This window comes from Heterocephalus glaber, unplaced genomic scaffold (assembly GCF_053883595.1).
Source record: "Heterocephalus glaber isolate CG9 unplaced genomic scaffold, H.glaber_assembly_v1.0 deba00000347, whole genome shotgun sequence".
NCBI lineage: Eukaryota > Metazoa > Chordata > Mammalia > Rodentia > Bathyergidae > Heterocephalus > Heterocephalus glaber.
Window position 1 is genome coordinate 9,459,855 of NW_028258143.1, and position 18,135 is coordinate 9,477,989.

Genomic DNA, 18,135 nt, shown 5'->3' on the forward strand with positions numbered 1-18,135 from the left:
AGTGTTTACACTGCATTTATATAGTAGTTATAGGCTTTAGCCTTTGTGTTACTAAAATGGTTATCCAATTACAATTTATCATTTTGTAGCTAGCAAAAGATTTTGGACACAAAATGGTATAGAAGATAGTCAGGTTCCTATTTTTCCTAGGAATGAAGCAGCCAAATTCTATTACTTGAATAATAAAATAAATAATCCACAATACATTTTTAAAAACCAACAATCCAGAATTAACATGTGAGCATGAGACTAATCATTTGAATGTTATTGACAATAACTGCACAGCTTGTTGCTACTAGTGTGTATAGGGAATGGGTTTCCATCCTTTGAACCAGTATTTTCCTAAACAGATTACCCTCAGATTTCTTGGGATTGGGAAGAAATTATTGAAACTTACATAAATTATGAAACATGTTTTAAAGTTTAAGAATGAAATTAAACTTCAGTGATATTTAGTAGATGATACAGGTGACCTGGAATGATTTATCAGATGCTGCATGCTGAGCACTGCATAGCAGGACCATTGTGCAAAGAATATGAGAGCATAATCCTCATCAGTGTGTACATCCAGCACATTATACAGTGTGAGGTTTTCTATGTTCCTGGTTAGGTAGACTCACAGTAGATTAAATTTTAATGATTTATAAAGCAAAAAGTAGTTTGAAATAAATTATTATATAAAATAAGGATTAAAAGGAATACCAACAATGCAAGGACATGTAAACAAGGAAAGGAGGCACTGACAATTCTTCCATTTCAGTAGATATTTATCCTATCCCTTGCACAAGCTGTCAGCTCAGTATCAAGTAATATCAATGTCAGTTAAATTTGCTCTGACAAAAAAGCATCAAAAAATCCTTAAAATTACTGAGAAATCCATTTGTGCAATTACACTATATCTACTGTTGGGAATGAGGAATCATTCCTTTTGTCTATTTTTAAATACTAATTATTCTAATCAGCAAAAATATTTAAAACTAAGCTTCCAGTGGGTAAATACAAGCATCTGTGACTTATAGTAAACATTTTTAAGTTAAAATATTTTAAGGTTTTATCTTTATTAACTTTTAATTTCAGTTTATGTTTATAATATGATATAACAGCATAGAAGTATAGAAATAAATGTTGAAATGCCTTCAAAAAGTTTTAGAGAGAACGATTTAAAATTTTAAGACCATTGTTTGAAATTGACATCTATCATTTTCAGTGTTTGTATTACAGCATGAAGTTTAAGGAATGTTATTACGTTTCAGCTTACTTTTAAAAATTACATATTTTATGGGTCTTCAAATAGAAATGTAAGCTTTCTAGAAGGCAGAGAAGTCTAAGGAAACTTTGTCATGAGGATCTTCTAAGTGACTTGCTGGGTCATCCTTTCTTAATATCTCACACAAACAGCATACTCAGATATTTTTCAAGTGCTCACAGGAGTCTTGAGAAGGAATACCTGTGACATTAATGCCGTCTGAACGTTGGCACCAGACAGTTCGTTCATTATTGTTCCAAAGACTTGCTTTCCATATGTAGTGATAACATTTGCCTCCTGCAAGTGAAGATAATATTAGCAGTTCTACTAAACCTCACTTTGAATAAGAATTGAACAATCAAGGCTAGAGAACTGAAAAGTACTCCTGGTACCTGTACAAGGACGTGTTTCCAGAGCTTGTTGTGGGCAGCTGTCTTGGTTCTCCAAAGATTGAATTATAAATGTTCTTGACCTAGACTGACGACCTGTAGTCTCAAAGCTTCTTCCATCTATGCAAGTTAATTCACATGCACTCCACTCTGACCATGTGGTTAAATGGCAGTCTCCTGGCCAGACAGACAGGACAGGGCAGGGAGAAGAGCATGAAAACTGCAGCTCGGCTATATTTGCACAGACAGGGCACACACAGAGGCTGGTGATAGAATGTGCATTATGTGGCTAGGTTCCAGATACTGTACATTCTATTTTGACCCATTTGCTGATTAGAAAGCACTAAGAATGATGAAGTTATAGTTTAGTTTAACAACACCATGTCATAAACTAGTCTGTCATTATGTTGCTTCAAGTTGTAGTAGTCATAGCTAGAGAATATTATGTTTCTGATAATAAAATTTTTTTAAAAAACATGGTAAAGATGATAGTAGCTCAGTTTTCAAAGATCAGCATAATATAAAATGGATATTCACAGAAACCATAAAAAAAGAGTAAGTAGGTCACCAAAATAAAATATCATTTGGCTAAAGGAACATTTAATTAAATACTCTAAGTGTGTATGTATTTTCAGACTATATTATATATAATTTATACATGTAAAATCTTTATATGAAAATTTTGTATACATTTATACACACATTTGTGTGTATACTGTACATGTATGTATATATTACATATATAGGTATATGTGTGTCCTCACATACATACCATATCATAAGAACGTATTAATTCATCTTAAATGTATTCTATACAAGCTAAATTGTGTTACTGGGATTAAAATGAACTCATGTTTGATGTAACTATTAATGATGCTCCCATTTATATAGAGCTTAACTGTTTAAAGAGTGGTTTTACAAACTCATAGCATCACTGATCCCACCACGCCATTACCCAAGATTTATTCATTGTGGATTCAGTTTATATTTTCTGAGCACTGACCAATATGCTACACATTATTGGTTCAACTAGTTATCTAGATGAAGAAACCATAGCTCAAAGGGGCTAGTAAAGCAATATAGTCAAGATTCTAAACTAAATTTCCAAATCCAGTGCTTTATTTCTTTTTACCTACTTTACCTCCATCAAAGCAGTAGTATATTCCAAAATAGTAACCACTTCCACAGTTTAAAATGAATTAAAGGCCAATTAGAGTCTTTAATTTTGATGAGATAGAATCTCTGCAGGAAATAAGAAAACACACACACACACATTCACACAAAATTAAATCACCATGGAAAGTACTCCTTGTATACCTGGGCAAGGCACAGAGCAGAGCTGCTTCAAGATGCTGCCTGGAAAGGGCATCTCTCCACACAGTGCATCTTCTCCATGGACAGCTGTGTGAGACAGTGAACCATTGTGGACTATGCATGAAAGGCTGCGCACTTTGACACCTTCCCCACAGTCTCCACCCTGTGGAAAGAAAGAATACTCTCAGTATTACCCAAATTATTAGCATCTCAAAGTTTTGATTCCTGCCACCTTCTGCTCAAGAAAACCATACTTCCAGATTTCAGCAGCTTTCTCCTCTAAAAGTTATCTCTCAATTGTTAATGTTAAAGCATCATTGAGAATAATTCGTAGCTGATATAGAAATTGAAGTAGAAATGCAAATTTATGCCATGGACTTTACGTACTCATTCATTTTAGAACTCAGCCAGAATTGACTAAACAAGAAAAATAACACATAATTGGTCTAACTGTAGTTGATAAACTGGCTTAATCCATAATCACATCCAAAGAGAGTATGTACAGCTTTAGGGCATAAATTTCTCTTGTATTTTTCATGATTTTTTTTGTAGAGTTCAGTGCTTTCTCAAATGGATTAAGTTGGGGTTTCCAGTAAAACTCTTTCTCTACTGCCATAAAAAGTTATTTTCCCAGTATGGTTTCTGTGCTGAATAATATTCTTTGAGGATATTTCATACCAATCTTATTCAGATATCCTAGGGAATTAGAAAAATTTTGTGCAACGTCTCACAAAAATTGAAGCTTAGAATTGAAAGGTTCTTAATGGTTAACTGGCCCAACCATTTGCCTGATGTAATGTTTCCCATTATAAAATTTTTGGCAGATAGTCCTGAGATGAGTACCTTGGCCTCAGTTTTAACCAGCAATACTCTTGAATGTTCATACTTCAGAAAGAAGTTCCTTGGATATTTGAATCATTTCAATTGATAGCTCTATTTTCACGTAGGTACTTAGAATGCAGAGCCCCAGGCAAAGCATTTATGCCAAGGAGATGCAATCCCAGGTTGCCAAGAGTGAGAGTTGAGAGTTGAAGCAGGAAAGGAAGGGAAGCAAGGTTATTTACATAGAGTAGTTTGTTACCATGACCTCAACATCACACGCAAGCACAAATAAGGCTTTGGTACCTATCACATCTTCCAGAGAGGTCAGGTGGCATCGCTTCTCAGTACTGTCCATAAAGGGAGAGGGAGGCATTTAAATGCCAGCAACTCCTGGATCCAGTTCTCTCTGATCAAAGTTTATTCTAGTATGAACTCTTATATTTCCAAGTTGTGTTTCCTAGCATCCAGCAAGTCCAGAAGTTGCTGAAAACTAGCACCTTTGGAACTACTGCTGCTGCTGTGGTAACTGTGTCTGTGTGTGTCTGTGTGTGTGTGTGTGTGTGTGTGAGTGTGTGTGTGTGTGTGAGAGAGAGAGAGAGAGAGAGAGAGAGAGAGAGACCTTTATTAGATGACAGTCTGACAGTCTACACTGGGAAATGGGAAGCTGGATTTTATCTACTGCTTGTCCTTCTCTCTCAGCAGGAAATAGACACTACATTCCCTATGCTTCAGAGATGCTGTTGTCCCTGCAGAGGGCACAGCCTGGTCAGTTACCACAGTCATGCCATGCTCCTGTTGCAGGGAATGAAGCAGGTGATCTATGAACTGATGGGTCAGAGAGGCACCAGCCGGGCCCAGGGATAGTAGCAGCAGCTGCTACTGCACTTTCAAGGAAAGCTCACTGGAGGAGTAGGATGGCAAAGAGCAACTCCTGAGAAAGTCTCAGTGTGAAGGAAGGGCCTCTCCCCACCTGTTATCTGTGGTTCTTTCCCCTTTTCACAATTAGCCATAGTCTGAAAAATACTGGATGAGAAAATCCAGAAATAAATAATTTATATTTTAAATTGTGTGTTATTCTGAATAGCACGATGAAATCTTATACTATGCTATTCCATTCTACACAGGATATAAATCATCATTTTTACAGTGTATCTAAGCTGTATACACTACCCATCTATCAGTCACTTAAAAGGCATCTTGGTTATCCGATCAATTGCCATGCTATCACAGTATTTGTGTCCCAGTAACTCACATTTATTTATTGGCCTTAAAGCACAAGATTAGTGAGGTTTGGAATTTTTGCAGTATATTTTTATACTTGTTCATTTTATTATTTGTTATTATTAATTTATTATTGTGCCTAATTTATAATTAAAATTTTATTATGGCCATTTATCTATTAAAAAATACTGTGTGAGGGTTTGTTACTCTCTATGATTTCAGGCACTCATTGGGAATCTTGGAATGTAACCCTTATGGATAAGGGGGGAACTGCACTAATGGCAAAAAATAGAATGGTATGATTTGGAGAAAGCCAAGTAGCAGAAACTTAAAGTCTAAAGAGTCTGAAGAAACACATAAATTGGGAACACTATATCCCATTTTAGAGATGTTTTACCAGAACTTATAATTGGTTTCTTTAGAATAGTGTCTTAGTCGTTTAAGTTTCTGTAAGAAAATACCTTTGGCTGGTTAACTTACTGCTTACAGTTCAGGAAGCTAGGAAGTCCTAGACCACATGCTAGCAGACTTGATGTCTGGTGAGAGCCTGTTCCTCATACAAGGCAATTGTACATGTGGGCACTTGGCAGAAGGGGAGAACAATCTCCTTAAAATCTCTTTGACAAGGTTGCTAATCTTATGCATGAGGGTAAAACGATCATGACCTAATCATCTCCCCTTAATGGTACCACCATATAATTCCCTCATGTTTGGGGTTAAGTTTCAACATAAGTGTGGTGAGGAGATCAAAACTTTCAGACCATGGCAGATGGCAATTCTTATAATTGATTTATCAATATTTAATAATTGCTTTGATTATTTCTATGGCTTTTGTGAAATTATAAAATAGTACCATAATTTAAACTTAAGTGAATTTTTTGAAGATAAGAGGAGGTTCAAAAATAATATACAGTAAATTCATTCAAAACAAATGCTGTAGTAAATGTTTACTCCCTAAAATGGAAATTAATAGTATAAACTAAATTTATATTTAAATTTCTTGTTTGGGAGGAAGAATTAATTCATTTCTCACCACCCTAATGACAGATCCATTGTAGCATTTCTAGTTATATGCTTGTTAGACTGCATTAGAAAAAAGACTCCTAAAGACACTGTAACAAGTGTGGAATCTGAAAGTCCTAATTTCTGTAAAAGAAGTTGTAATGGATAAGAGTTTTGTTTGACACTATGAGGCAGAGTGTAAAGAAATGACAAGAAACAAGCCTACATCAGGGATCACTTTAAAAACCAAAACAAATAGCAATAGGCTTCTAGTATGTATCTTGGGATCAGCCCATCTTCAACCTTAATCTCTCACATCTTTGGCAACAGCCAATATATGAAGATAAATCAGGATCAGAATGATAATTTCATTCACAAAACAAGCATCCATTCACCCACATTGACAAGACTTTACACACTGGGGCCCAAAAATAGATATAAACTTCTTAGAGCAAGACTGCCAATAACTAGTATTCTCTCACTAACTGTCCACTACCTGGATCACTAATGGGGTCTTATGTACACTGAATTGGTGTTTCCATCAAGTGTGGATAGGCAGATGGTGTTAATAAACACAATCATAGTTTTAATCAAAATTATAATAACAATTACAATTTATTGAGCTCTTAATTTATGTGAAGTACTATGGCAAGTACTTTATACATCTTGTCTAATCTCTTCTAAAACTTAGAAAAATACTGGTCTTTCATATTTAAGGGGTTCACATTCCTCAACTGTGGACTTCACCAATTGAAGATTAAAATTATTTTTTAAAAAAATTGGCTGTTTATTGAACATATACATATTTTTTCTTGTCATTATGCCCTATAAAATACAATATAATAAATATTAACACACGACATATTAGCTATTATAAGTAACCTAGAAATGATTTAAAGTTATGAAAAGTTATGCATAAGTTATGTGCAAATATTATACCACTTGATATGATGGATTTAAACTTCTGCAGATGTTAATTTGTGTGTGTGTGGGGGGGGTCCTAGAATTAATGTATTGCTATTCTCATGACATAAATAAGCAAAGAGATGTTTGCAGAGTTCAGAAACTTGGCCAAAAATGCAGTGCTAGGAATTGCCAGAACCATGACTAAAATTAGGGCTGTTAGCCTTCAGAGTCTGAGCTCCCAATGTAAATCTATCAGCATCTGTTTGTATACATTTTAACAGCTGAAGAACTAGGGAAAAAAGAGGTAGGAAACAATACAAAAAGTGATGACTGAGGATAAATATTCCCTTTTGTCGATGTCTTTCCATAAAAGACGGTGATGGAATTGGCACATCTCACTGTGTGCTGTGAGCCTCTCCTATGGTTTGATAGTTTCTGATGGCAAGCGGCCATGGAAATGTCATCACCACCTCAGTGAATGAGCTTCCAACTTGCATTTGGCAGGTTAGTACATGCGAGAACAAGGGAAAGCAGAAAAACAGCTAGAGAGAGATGTGACTCTTTTGCCCGAGAGGCCTGCATGTATTTTGATCAGGAATGCCAATAACTCAGCTTACATATAAATTTAAAAAAGATAATTTACTGAAAAGATACTATGCTATTTGTCCCACGAATAGTAAAAAGTTAAGCTTTGGGAGAGTATCAGTGCATCTGGGACTCAGGAAATAACAAGCTCAAGTATTGCCCTGATACCCTTTTTCTTTTGCCTCTGCTTCCCCTAACAGCCTTCTTTATGTTCTTGCTTCTGAGTGACTGCCTTTATCTACAAAGTGGAAAAATGTGGAAGCTAAGTATTCTTGATTACAGTATTTTAGAATAGTTTCAAATCCACTTCAAATTCCTGGAAAACAAAACAAAACAAAACATCGATTGGCCCTATTTAGGTAGGCAGCCACCCTGAATAACTAACAATAAATTTTTTTGAGGGTTTTGCCTGGAATAAGTCTACACCCACAGTTTCTTCCTGACTGTGTCAGTGAGTGGAACGAACACCATCTAGAATCTGAGACAGCTCTGAGGCCTCTAAAACTGGGTCTCTCCAATAGATGCCACAACCCTGCCCCCACTGCCAGCACCATTACAGAGAATGGTAACAGCCTGTCAGTCTGTCCCTGCAAGGCTGAAAGAAGTTCAACACGTGACAGCAAAACATTACATTTGGCATTCTCCTATAATGCTCCTATGAGACAAGTTGGCAGACTTGTCTATCAAGAAAGGCTTGTGACACCTCAGAAGATAAAAGGGAAAGTGCAAAAGAACAAGTAAGGCACAGTAGTAGTTTTATGCTTGTAAGACTTGGAGCACTGATACTGTCAATCTTCTGGCCTTGATTCCTCCCTCTTTCCTGCCCTTTGCTCTGCCACTCTTTTTCATAACATTTTCCCAGCTCCCTTCCTTTTCAATAAATGGTTCCCTGAATTTTTGTGCTTATTTTTGCTACTCTGTCAAAGTCATCACAATTATAAGGAAATTAGAAGTGATTCTGAGCATTTAAAAATTGCTGAAGACTAGGAAAAAGATTTTTAGACTAGTAAAAAAAGTATTATTATTCAAAGCTTTTAGTTTACTTCTGAATTATTTAATTAGCATGGTTAGCTTATTTTACATGAAAAGGAGAGTGAACAAGTTTACCACACATTTTTATTGCTCTGGGGTCTATCTATTAAAATAAATGGAGATTTAACTTCTGCAAGACAATAATGCTGTATGACAGTGTCATCTTGGCAGAAACACTGAACCATCCCTATGAGAATACTTTGCAGATTTCCTAATACACAATCAAAATTATTGTTTCTTAATTAATATAGGCTTTGGAACATGAACTGAAGGGTAAACTAGTAAAATAAGAAGATGGGCAAAAATCAATGTACTATTTCTTAAGCAAGAAGCCAGAGAGAACACGCAATAGAGGATGTTTGCTGATCTAGCAAAAGCTCTGGGTACATGATATATTACGATGTTGCCAGGCATTTATATTTCAATGCAGTAACCTTGGTTCATACAATAATGTTAAAATATAACTTTCATACACTTTTGTTTTCCTGCCCACTTGCAAGATTTTGTCCTAACCTAAAAGTGTCTCTTAAATACATTCTAAATCAAGTTGTGTGATTCCACAGCATCAGGTTTTGCCTAATTAAATAATACTTTGATATTCCCAACAAGCCAAGAAAATAAGAGAATTCTTGAGGATGCCAAAAAGATTGATAATCCCATGACCCGAGTTAATATAATCAGTGCCTGATGAATGGTTATTTGTTTGTTTGTTTATTTATTTATTTATTTTTAGCAATTTCACTCTACATGAGGTTGTCAGTTGGTTGTATTTTTCCATGTTCTCCACTGCATTAAAAATACATCATGCCAGACCTCTGGTGCTATGAATTTATCCCAGCACGTTTGACAGGGCAAGTACTTTGGACACACTAAGAAGCATTTCACTAAGTGTCATTACATGACCTACCTCCAATTTACATGCAGACCAGTTGCCAAGGACCCAGCTGTAGCAGGGGGTCGCTGGGCAGGTTTTCTGCTGGATAAGCTCTGTGGGGCATGGCCGTCCTTCTCCTTGGGTTGGCATAATGACAAATCGAGTCCGGATCATTCGACCTAAAATGATAAGGGAGGCATCAGCTTTCAGTTAGTTTGGCTTGGAATGGGAATTGAAGGACAGCATGGTGCCTTACATATGTAAGTCTTCATTGGAATATGCCAAATTATGTTCTGTCCCTTTTTTTTTTTTTTTTTGCCGTTTTAATTTAGGTTTCTACAGTGAACCAGGCTATCTATATCTTCATCATAATGCTTTAAAGGTTCTCAAATTCTGTCTGTATGTCTTCTTCTTCTTCTTCTTCTTCTTCTTCTTCTTCTTCTTCTTCTTCTTCTTCTTCTTCTTCTTCTTCTTCTTCTTCTTCTTCTTCTTCTTCTTCTTCTTCTTCTTCTTTTCAGACAGGGTCTCACTACGGAGTTCAGCTGGCTTTGGATTCACTATGTAGCCCAGGCTGGCTTTGAGCTCACAGTGATCCTCCTCCCTCAGTCTCCCAACTGCTGAAATTACAGGCGTGCACCAACATGCCTGGACTACCTATCTTCGTTTTTAATCTTCACATGTCCAAACTCTGTAGTCTTGTCAAATAGACTGATCTTGTAAACACTGGTAGGATACTAATTCATTTAACATATATTTTTATGAAGTTCTGGTATGATGAAAGCATCTTGATATGTGCTAAGTACAGTAGTAAAATTGCCAGATATATCTTCTGCCCTCACAGACCATATATTTTAGGCTAAGATTGTAAATATTAAACAAAAGATAGAGAAAGTTGCAACTTTTTTCTATTAGGTTCTAAATTAGAAAGTAAGGTAAATATTACATATTACCCAAATTACTCTAAAGAATTCCATAGTAAAACATTCCAACCTGAGGGTCAAATCATTTTCCTCAATTAATTCAACACAGCCAATTTTCCTAGAGAGTAAGGATCAATTTCTTCCTTCACTGAGCACAAGAAAATATTGTTGGCTTGTGTGTAGGAACCATTATGTTAAAAAAAACAAAAACAAAAACATACATTCAAGTACTAGTATTCCCTTCCATGATGAAAAACCATTCCATTTAAGAATGGGTGAGGAAAGCACAGTGTACCCTCATCATATTATGACCACTCCTAGGCACTTAGGCGCAGTGTCATAGTGAGTAAAATGACTGGCTTATTCCGGTCTCCTCTCCTCTCCTCTCCTCCCCTCCCCTCCCTTCCCCTCTTCTCTCTCCTCTTCCCCTCTCTTTTCTTCTCTTTCCCTCCCCTTCCATCCCCTCCTCCTCTCCAGTCCCTGCCTGTCTCTCTCTTTGATTCCTCCACCACTACTCAATTTTTTACTGATGATGTCTTAAGTGCCTTTAAGTATCATTACTTATCAGTGAATATAGGGTAAATAGGAACTCTTTCTTTGCTGTTCTAAAATTAATTATTTCATAGAATTAATGTTAAAGTAAAAGCAGAGGGAATTATGAGAGCAGGTAAGAAGTAGTAGCTCTTTCCCAAAGGAATCAAAGATCATCTCTCAAGAGATTGAATTTAAAACAAAAGTGTGAAGGGCTGAAAGCCAGATACCCAAATGTGATGTGAGGGGAATGTGCTGTGTATAGGAAGGAGAATGTGAAGAGGTCATGGGGTACAAAGGACGCTAACATGTCTGATGACCTCACAAAGGCCACTGTAGTTGGACTAGAGAGCTTTGAGAAAGTGCTATTAAAGCTACTAAAAGTAGGGTTTGTTAGCCAATATCAAAGATTCTACACTTATATCTTAAGAGAAATTGAAAGCTAATTAGGATTCTATATAATTTACTTAAAAGCCCTAGACAAGAAGAATTATCAGATGTACTTAAGTATAGTGACTAGTGAGGGCAAGTCTTGCTTTCATAGGACTAGATTTCATTTTTCCCTCCAGAATCTTATAAATTTGGTGGTAAACTAATTCTCTCTGAAAAGATCCTTAAAAGCAACTAAGACGTTCCAATCTCTGGATTTTGAATTCCTTGAGGTTTGGGCTTTTGTCCTTAACATGGCAGTTCATGCACATTAACAACTAACTAAGTATCTGTTTCATTTATATTTTTAAAAATTGTCTACATGATATTATTTTCTTTGAAAATGTATGATAATACAAATAGCATTTAATGAGCTGCTACCATATGCTAGACAATATTTTAAACACTTGATATATGCTGATATGCTTAAATGAGTTGACTCACTTAAGGGTCATACTAACTCTAAAGAAAAATTATATTATTTTCCATATTGTAGATGAATAAAGTAAGGCACAGGACATTGAAGTCACTTGTCTGAGATCAAAATACTGGTAAGTTGTAGAATACAATTTAAACCCAGAACATTTTGGTCCACCACCTACTATATCAACTATGCTGCTGAGTAGACACAATCAAGAGACGAGAATAGCTATTTACTTGCTATTTTATGTGAAACATCATATAATTTGAGCTCAATGGACAACAGAACGTACCCATTCTGTATCATTGTGCACTGAGCTCCTGTGTGGACTACATGTATTTGAACAGATAGTCTTCTAAGCATACTCAGATCAAATAATAGATAAGATATCATTTATATGAAATACTGTCTTTGCCTAATATATTTGACTCAAAATTTTACCTTAAGTCTTGTTCAAAAACTTGGTTTTAATTTTTATGATTATTCTCTTACACACATCTAATGACATTGTTTTAATGCCATTAAGATGCATTATTTTCTATCCATCTTTGAAAGAATACTGACGATGTGGTATGATTTTTACCACAGCCAGAGGCTCTATTTCATTATTACCTAATTACTCCAAGCTTGTTTTTAAATTGATGGCATATTGATGACCAATATTCTAGAGTTATTTTACTTATTTATATTGAAGTAACAGATATTTTCTGATGGATGTAGAGGTGGAGGAAATCAAATGAATTCAATAAGGAAATGATACAACCATTTTCTTAAACAACGAAATCTTGAGACCATTCATTGGAAACATAGCAAGGCATAAGATTTTTCTATCTTTCACTATCCAAACATAATGATAAGATCTTTAAACAATGACTACTACTACCAAGAATATTTCTTCTTCTTTTTTTTTTTTTTTTTTTGGTATCAGGCATCAAACTCAGGACCTTGCAATTGCTAGGCAGGCACAGCACCACTGAGCTAAATTCCCAGCCAAGAATATTTCTTAAAAGCAACCAGGATATAGTACAAAAATATATCAGAAGCATCTTGTTATTTTTAACTAGTTTATAGTAAAGTTCATCAAAACATATTATCAATAAAGGCCTATTATCAATAGAGTTATGTGTAAGAGAAGACGAACAGACCTGATGTTACTATGGGGAAATTGATACCTTTTAATAAGTACCTTTTTCAAGTCAAAGATATTTTGGTTAGGTTGAATTATGAGATAAAGTATCCCTAAATTAGAAACTCACAAATTCTGAAGTTATGAATAAAAAATTAAACAACATGAAATACAGATGCTATTTACATGGGAATCTGACACTTCCTATAATAGTGATCAAATATCACCTGGATTGACCTCAGACTGAAATAGTTAACCAAGCCACTCTCTCCACGGTGATTATTCTGTTAGGGACCCCAAATAGTGGAAATCTGGCAGAACTGTTCTTAGAATAGTGAATTTTGATGGAAGACAGAAAGTGGTGGAGGTCAAATTAAAATTATAATGGAGATGAAACATAGAGAAAGAACATTTAAAAATAGCTGATGTACGGTGGGGAGAAACCTGGTCTTGGCATCAAAAGTCCATTTCTGGAAACAGTTCCTCTCAAATTAACAGCTAGAAAATGATGTGACTTCATGAAAGTAATTTAACTCCTCAGAGCATGAATTTTCCCCTCTATAAAGTAAAACTAATACAGAAAGTACTTATTATCTGAGAATAATTCATGTTGAGGAAAATGTCACTTAAAACTGAATCTCTTTTAAATGGGGATTAAATTATTTTCATAAATAATAAAAATATTTAAGTGGAGCTTTTTTGGAGCTGAAAAATATAGAACTGTGTTTATTTTATCTAATGTCAACTACCACACACAGATTATAATAATTACAACTGTACATTAATTATTAAGACAAAAATAAGTCAGCCTTTGATATTTCTTATATCATTTTATGATTTCACTGGTAAACCTCCATTTTTTTCATGCCTAATGTGTTTGCAGCTTGATCAAAAGACCTTAGGTTTCATTGATATTCCTTGGCCTCACTTTAATCTCTGGAGTAAAGACCACCCACTCCATATAGTATGCACTTTGTTGTGGGCATACATTCCATTTGCTACTTGGAATAACAAATCCCCTGATTTGCAGTGATGGAACACGTACTAGTGGAGGGTGATTATTGATGGGGGGCTAATTTTGCAAATAGTCAGTTTGCTAGAACATTTTTACACCATTTGGGATTTTGTTTCCTATTGAATACACATAAGGATTACCTGTGTATACCTTCCATGGGTTTCAAGAATAAAAAATACTAAACAAGGAGTAGTCAAAATTTACAGTGTGTTTTTAAATAAAAAATATTTATTACCATAAAAGAAACATTGCCATTAATCTCCCTTGCTTTGAAAACACTTATCCCATCATTCTTTCTGCTTTCTGCAGAAGTTTAGGAACACTTGTTTTGTGACTATTCTTATGAGGTGTAATAAAAAATATAGTGAATGTTGTTGCCAAGTGGCGTCCAAAGGAAAAGCAAGTTTATAATAATATTACAATGTGTTCTCATAGACTTTATTCACTGCATCTGGCACCACAAAACTTCTGGCTGTCTCTCAAAGTGAAAAAGATCATAAAAAGTAAATGTTTTGAATTAATTTAGGACTTTAAGGCAGCCATGACCTCTGAACTAGAGACACTCAGGAAAGGCAGCTTCCAGAACTGCTTCAGAAGTGGTAAGAACAATGGGATAACCATTGTTAGTGGTTACTGAGGGGAATAGTGAGTACTGGAGGGGAATTAATGGCAATGTGTCTTATAATGTAATAATTTTTAAAATTTAAACACTTACTGTATTTTTCAATCATATAAATTACCATATAGAGTATTTAAAATATAGTAAATGTTTGTTAAAATACTGTTTCATGTCACTTCCCACAACAGGCCATCGAATGAGCCTGTAGTGGATATATAAAGCATGCTACCTGTTCCCTCATATATTCTATTGAACTCATATTAAATGAACACATATATGAAACTCGGAATTATTCAGTTAGGTTCCAACCTGCAAAATCCCTTATGCTCTAGGCTGTACTTCTTCTGCCTTTAGAGCAAGAATGAAGATTGCTGCCATGCATATCCTTATACTTCCAAAGTGAGTGGAGAAATTTCCTTGTCCACTCTCTCTAATCCCTTTGCTTGAATTTAGGTTTCAATAAAAGCACAGGAGTATGAGGCATCTATTGGAACATAGATTCACTGGTAAATATGTACAATATGTCTAATGAGAAAGCCAAAGAAATGAAGGAATGGAAGTTGACTTTTTCTTTATTCGTGTCCTCCCTATGAAATATGTTTCCAATTTAATAAAGACCTAATTTATGGTGGGGTAAGTTTGCTATTTCATAGCAGTTCTCTTCTCTAAGTAATTTCCTTTTCTTCATTGAAGAAAACTGGGATTTAATTATAAGCAACAGTGACATTGAGCTTACTATCAAATCAGCAATAATTACATGCAATAAAGGAAAAAGAATTATATGGCAAGATTTCCAGTGGAAAACAGGGAGTGAGGTGGCATACTAAGTTGTGAAAGCAAAACTAAAGTAAGAGAAGGGCCAATTCCAGTGCTCACATATAGGTTTAAAGCATATCAAACCAGATCACATTCCCACTCAACTCAGCAGGAATCATAATTCCCACTGGGGATCCCTTGCCTAAATAGATGTGAGAAATTGGAAACCATAAAAAATTCAAAACTGGTTATATCTTTGCCAAATTTTGTCATTTCAAAATAAAGTGAATAGAAATATTTTCCACTTAAAACTTTCTTATAAAAGGAGTCAAATGCAATCTATCCTTGTTGTGGGCATACACTCAGATCAAGGTATCCAGCCATCATATCCTTTCTAGTGACATGCTTTAAACAATTATTCTGTGGCTTTGACATATAGTCATTGAATTAGCTGAAAATTACATTTTTTGATAACTTGGGACAATTTCAACATGGCCCAGGTTAACAATGAAATCTATATATAAAAAGATAGTGAAAAAAGAAATAAAAGAATAATAGAGAAAACATTAAAGAATAAACTATCTGAGCAATTTATATGAATATAACTATCAATTCTCATGCACTGCAGAGATGTAAAAGCAGTAATGGTAGTGCATGTTAAGACTTGGAGTGTCCAGCAGATTTATGAATATCATTATTATTGGTTTGCTTTCCATTGGAATATTATTTCTTTGAGACATGAGCCGAATCTCTAAAGAACAGGAGTGATCTTTGTCAGAGAATGGTCATTCAGAAGCTAACATGTACAAGGAGTTGGCCAAATTAAACAACACACAAGATGGGATGTCATGTAGCTAATCTCAAATTAATGATCATCTTTCTGATGTGCACCAAAAGCAGGTTATTGAATAAAATGTTTCCACTTTCAACTCTTTCCACCTGGAGATTTATTGTTAAACTTCTGGTTCCTACTCCCTAATAATGGCTGACAATAAGAACTCAGAGAAGACAAAATAAATGAATAAGAAACAGAGGGATACCAGCAAAAACCTCATTAACAGTCATGGTCAATCTATTAATTAATTAGTCACACATTTGTGATTACACTACTTTACTATATAATGATCTTTGTCATTATAAAATTATTACTCATTATGGAGGGAGCGACCAATTATATGAGTGATTATAATGTGCTCTGATATACAAATGATATATTAAATTATTGCTTAGCTCTTTCTTTTACTTATCCTGCTTTCTTTATTTTCCTTTCTATGAGGGTAGTTCTCTCTTCCAACATTCCATCCCCAGCTAAACAAATTTCTTTAACAAAACCTCAGTCTCAGGATATGTTCCAGACACAGCTGTTAATATTCTTAATAGATAATAAACTGAAGCTCACAGAAGTTAAATAATTTTTTAAAGCCACAAAGTAAGAAGGATTGGAACAGAGGTTTTCCTTCCCCCAAAACCATATGTTTTCCAATAAATCTCACTTAGTCTGTGTCATGGGTGTTAGGTGCTTTGCCTTAAGGCCTTTTGAACAAGCTTGAGAACTGTATTTAGGTATACCTTCTGCAGTAAATTTGTTACCTGTATTCATACAATTTATATTTTTCTCTATTAAAAAGTAATTAAGATTAATGTACTAATACCTTTTTCCTATGATAATGCTTTATTTGCATTTGAGTACTCATCAGAGTAAATTTTCAAGAGCAGCAGAAAATCTGATTATGTATAAAGTGCTCAATTAACTTCTTGCACACAGATTTTTATGCTGGACATGTATTACAAAGTGGCTGAAACTATGCTTTTCACTTCTCTTAGAAAATATTATCTAAATTTTTATTTTTATTCATTTTAAACATAAATTCTGGTGGACATGAATTTCAAGTCAAGATTATTTTTCAGTGTAACAGAGTGGAGAAAAATTATGGACCAGAGCTATAACCTAAAGACAACTTTTACACGTGTTCAGTATTGTTGAACATGGGAGGTGCAGTAATGATTCTTTACTCAGAGATAAGTCTGTGGCTTTTCTCTATAGAAGAATCCAATGTCTTAACTGAAAATTGTTTCAGGCACGAAGATACTTTTCATCCTAAAGAACACAAAACATAGGCAAGATAAGATTCAGCTGTTCAGGGTAAAACTGAGTATAGTCTCAGCCTAGATCATTTCTCAATATGTGAAGCTGGTTACTCATAGAAATAATAAGCCCACAGTTTTAGAGATCAAGATAGACTCCAATATAATAGGGGGTGGGACAGGTCTTTTAAGGGAAGAAGATTAAGTATTCTCAGCTTTGTTTGGATATAAAGAACCCAGACTTTCAGTGGTAAGATATGTGTATGCATTTTAGCTGCTTTCGCCTTTTCTATTTTCAAATATCGTATCAGTCCCATTAAAAATTGACAAAACTTGATACAGCATTGTAAAGAGCCTATTAACAGCAGCCTAATGAAGAACCCCCATGGAATACAACAAGCAAAGGTCAGAGAATGATTTTGACAGTCTTTGAGTACTCTGGTTTTATAGACAAAACTGTGAGAGTTACATATTCCCTATATGTAAGACCAGTATATTCCCTATATTCCTAGTAGATGGACTAGATGTTATGTAACATTACTGACAATGAGGCAGGTATGTATTTGGGAGACAAAATTCAGAGGGACTTCCTAAAGCTCTAATATAACTCTGTGTTTCAATCTAAAATCCATTTTCTCTGCTTATTCCCACATGTATCAGTATAAGAATTTTCATAAAGTAATATAGCACCTAACCAGGATTATGTATGTAGAGATGACTACAAAATGTCATTTGCAAAGGGATTTAAGTGGAACAAATCAGGCCTTTGGAGACACTCAAATCTGGGTCCAAATCCAGCTTCCACAACTAAAAAGCTGTGTAATCTTGTGCAGATTGCTAAC

The 18,135-nt window shown here is 34.9% G+C and overlaps 1 protein-coding gene across 9 annotated transcripts in view; it reads right to left on the reverse strand.

Moving 5' to 3' along the window:
- The window catches only part of Thsd7b (thrombospondin type 1 domain containing 7B), a 1,329,200-nt gene that overhangs the window by 20,731 nt on the left and 1,290,334 nt on the right, over positions 1 to 18,135 (reverse strand). For all 9 annotated transcript variants that reach the window (XM_087197681.1, XM_087197682.1, XM_087197688.1 and 6 more), the window contains 4 exons: positions 9,425 to 9,570; positions 2,953 to 3,112; positions 1,639 to 1,812; positions 1,448 to 1,543 (listed from right to left, as the gene is read on the reverse strand). In XM_087197681.1, the coding sequence (XP_087053807.1) occupies positions 1,448 to 1,543; positions 1,639 to 1,812; positions 2,953 to 3,112; positions 9,425 to 9,570 (576 nt within the window). The remainder of the gene's footprint in view (positions 1 to 1,447; positions 1,544 to 1,638; positions 1,813 to 2,952; positions 3,113 to 9,424; positions 9,571 to 18,135) is intronic.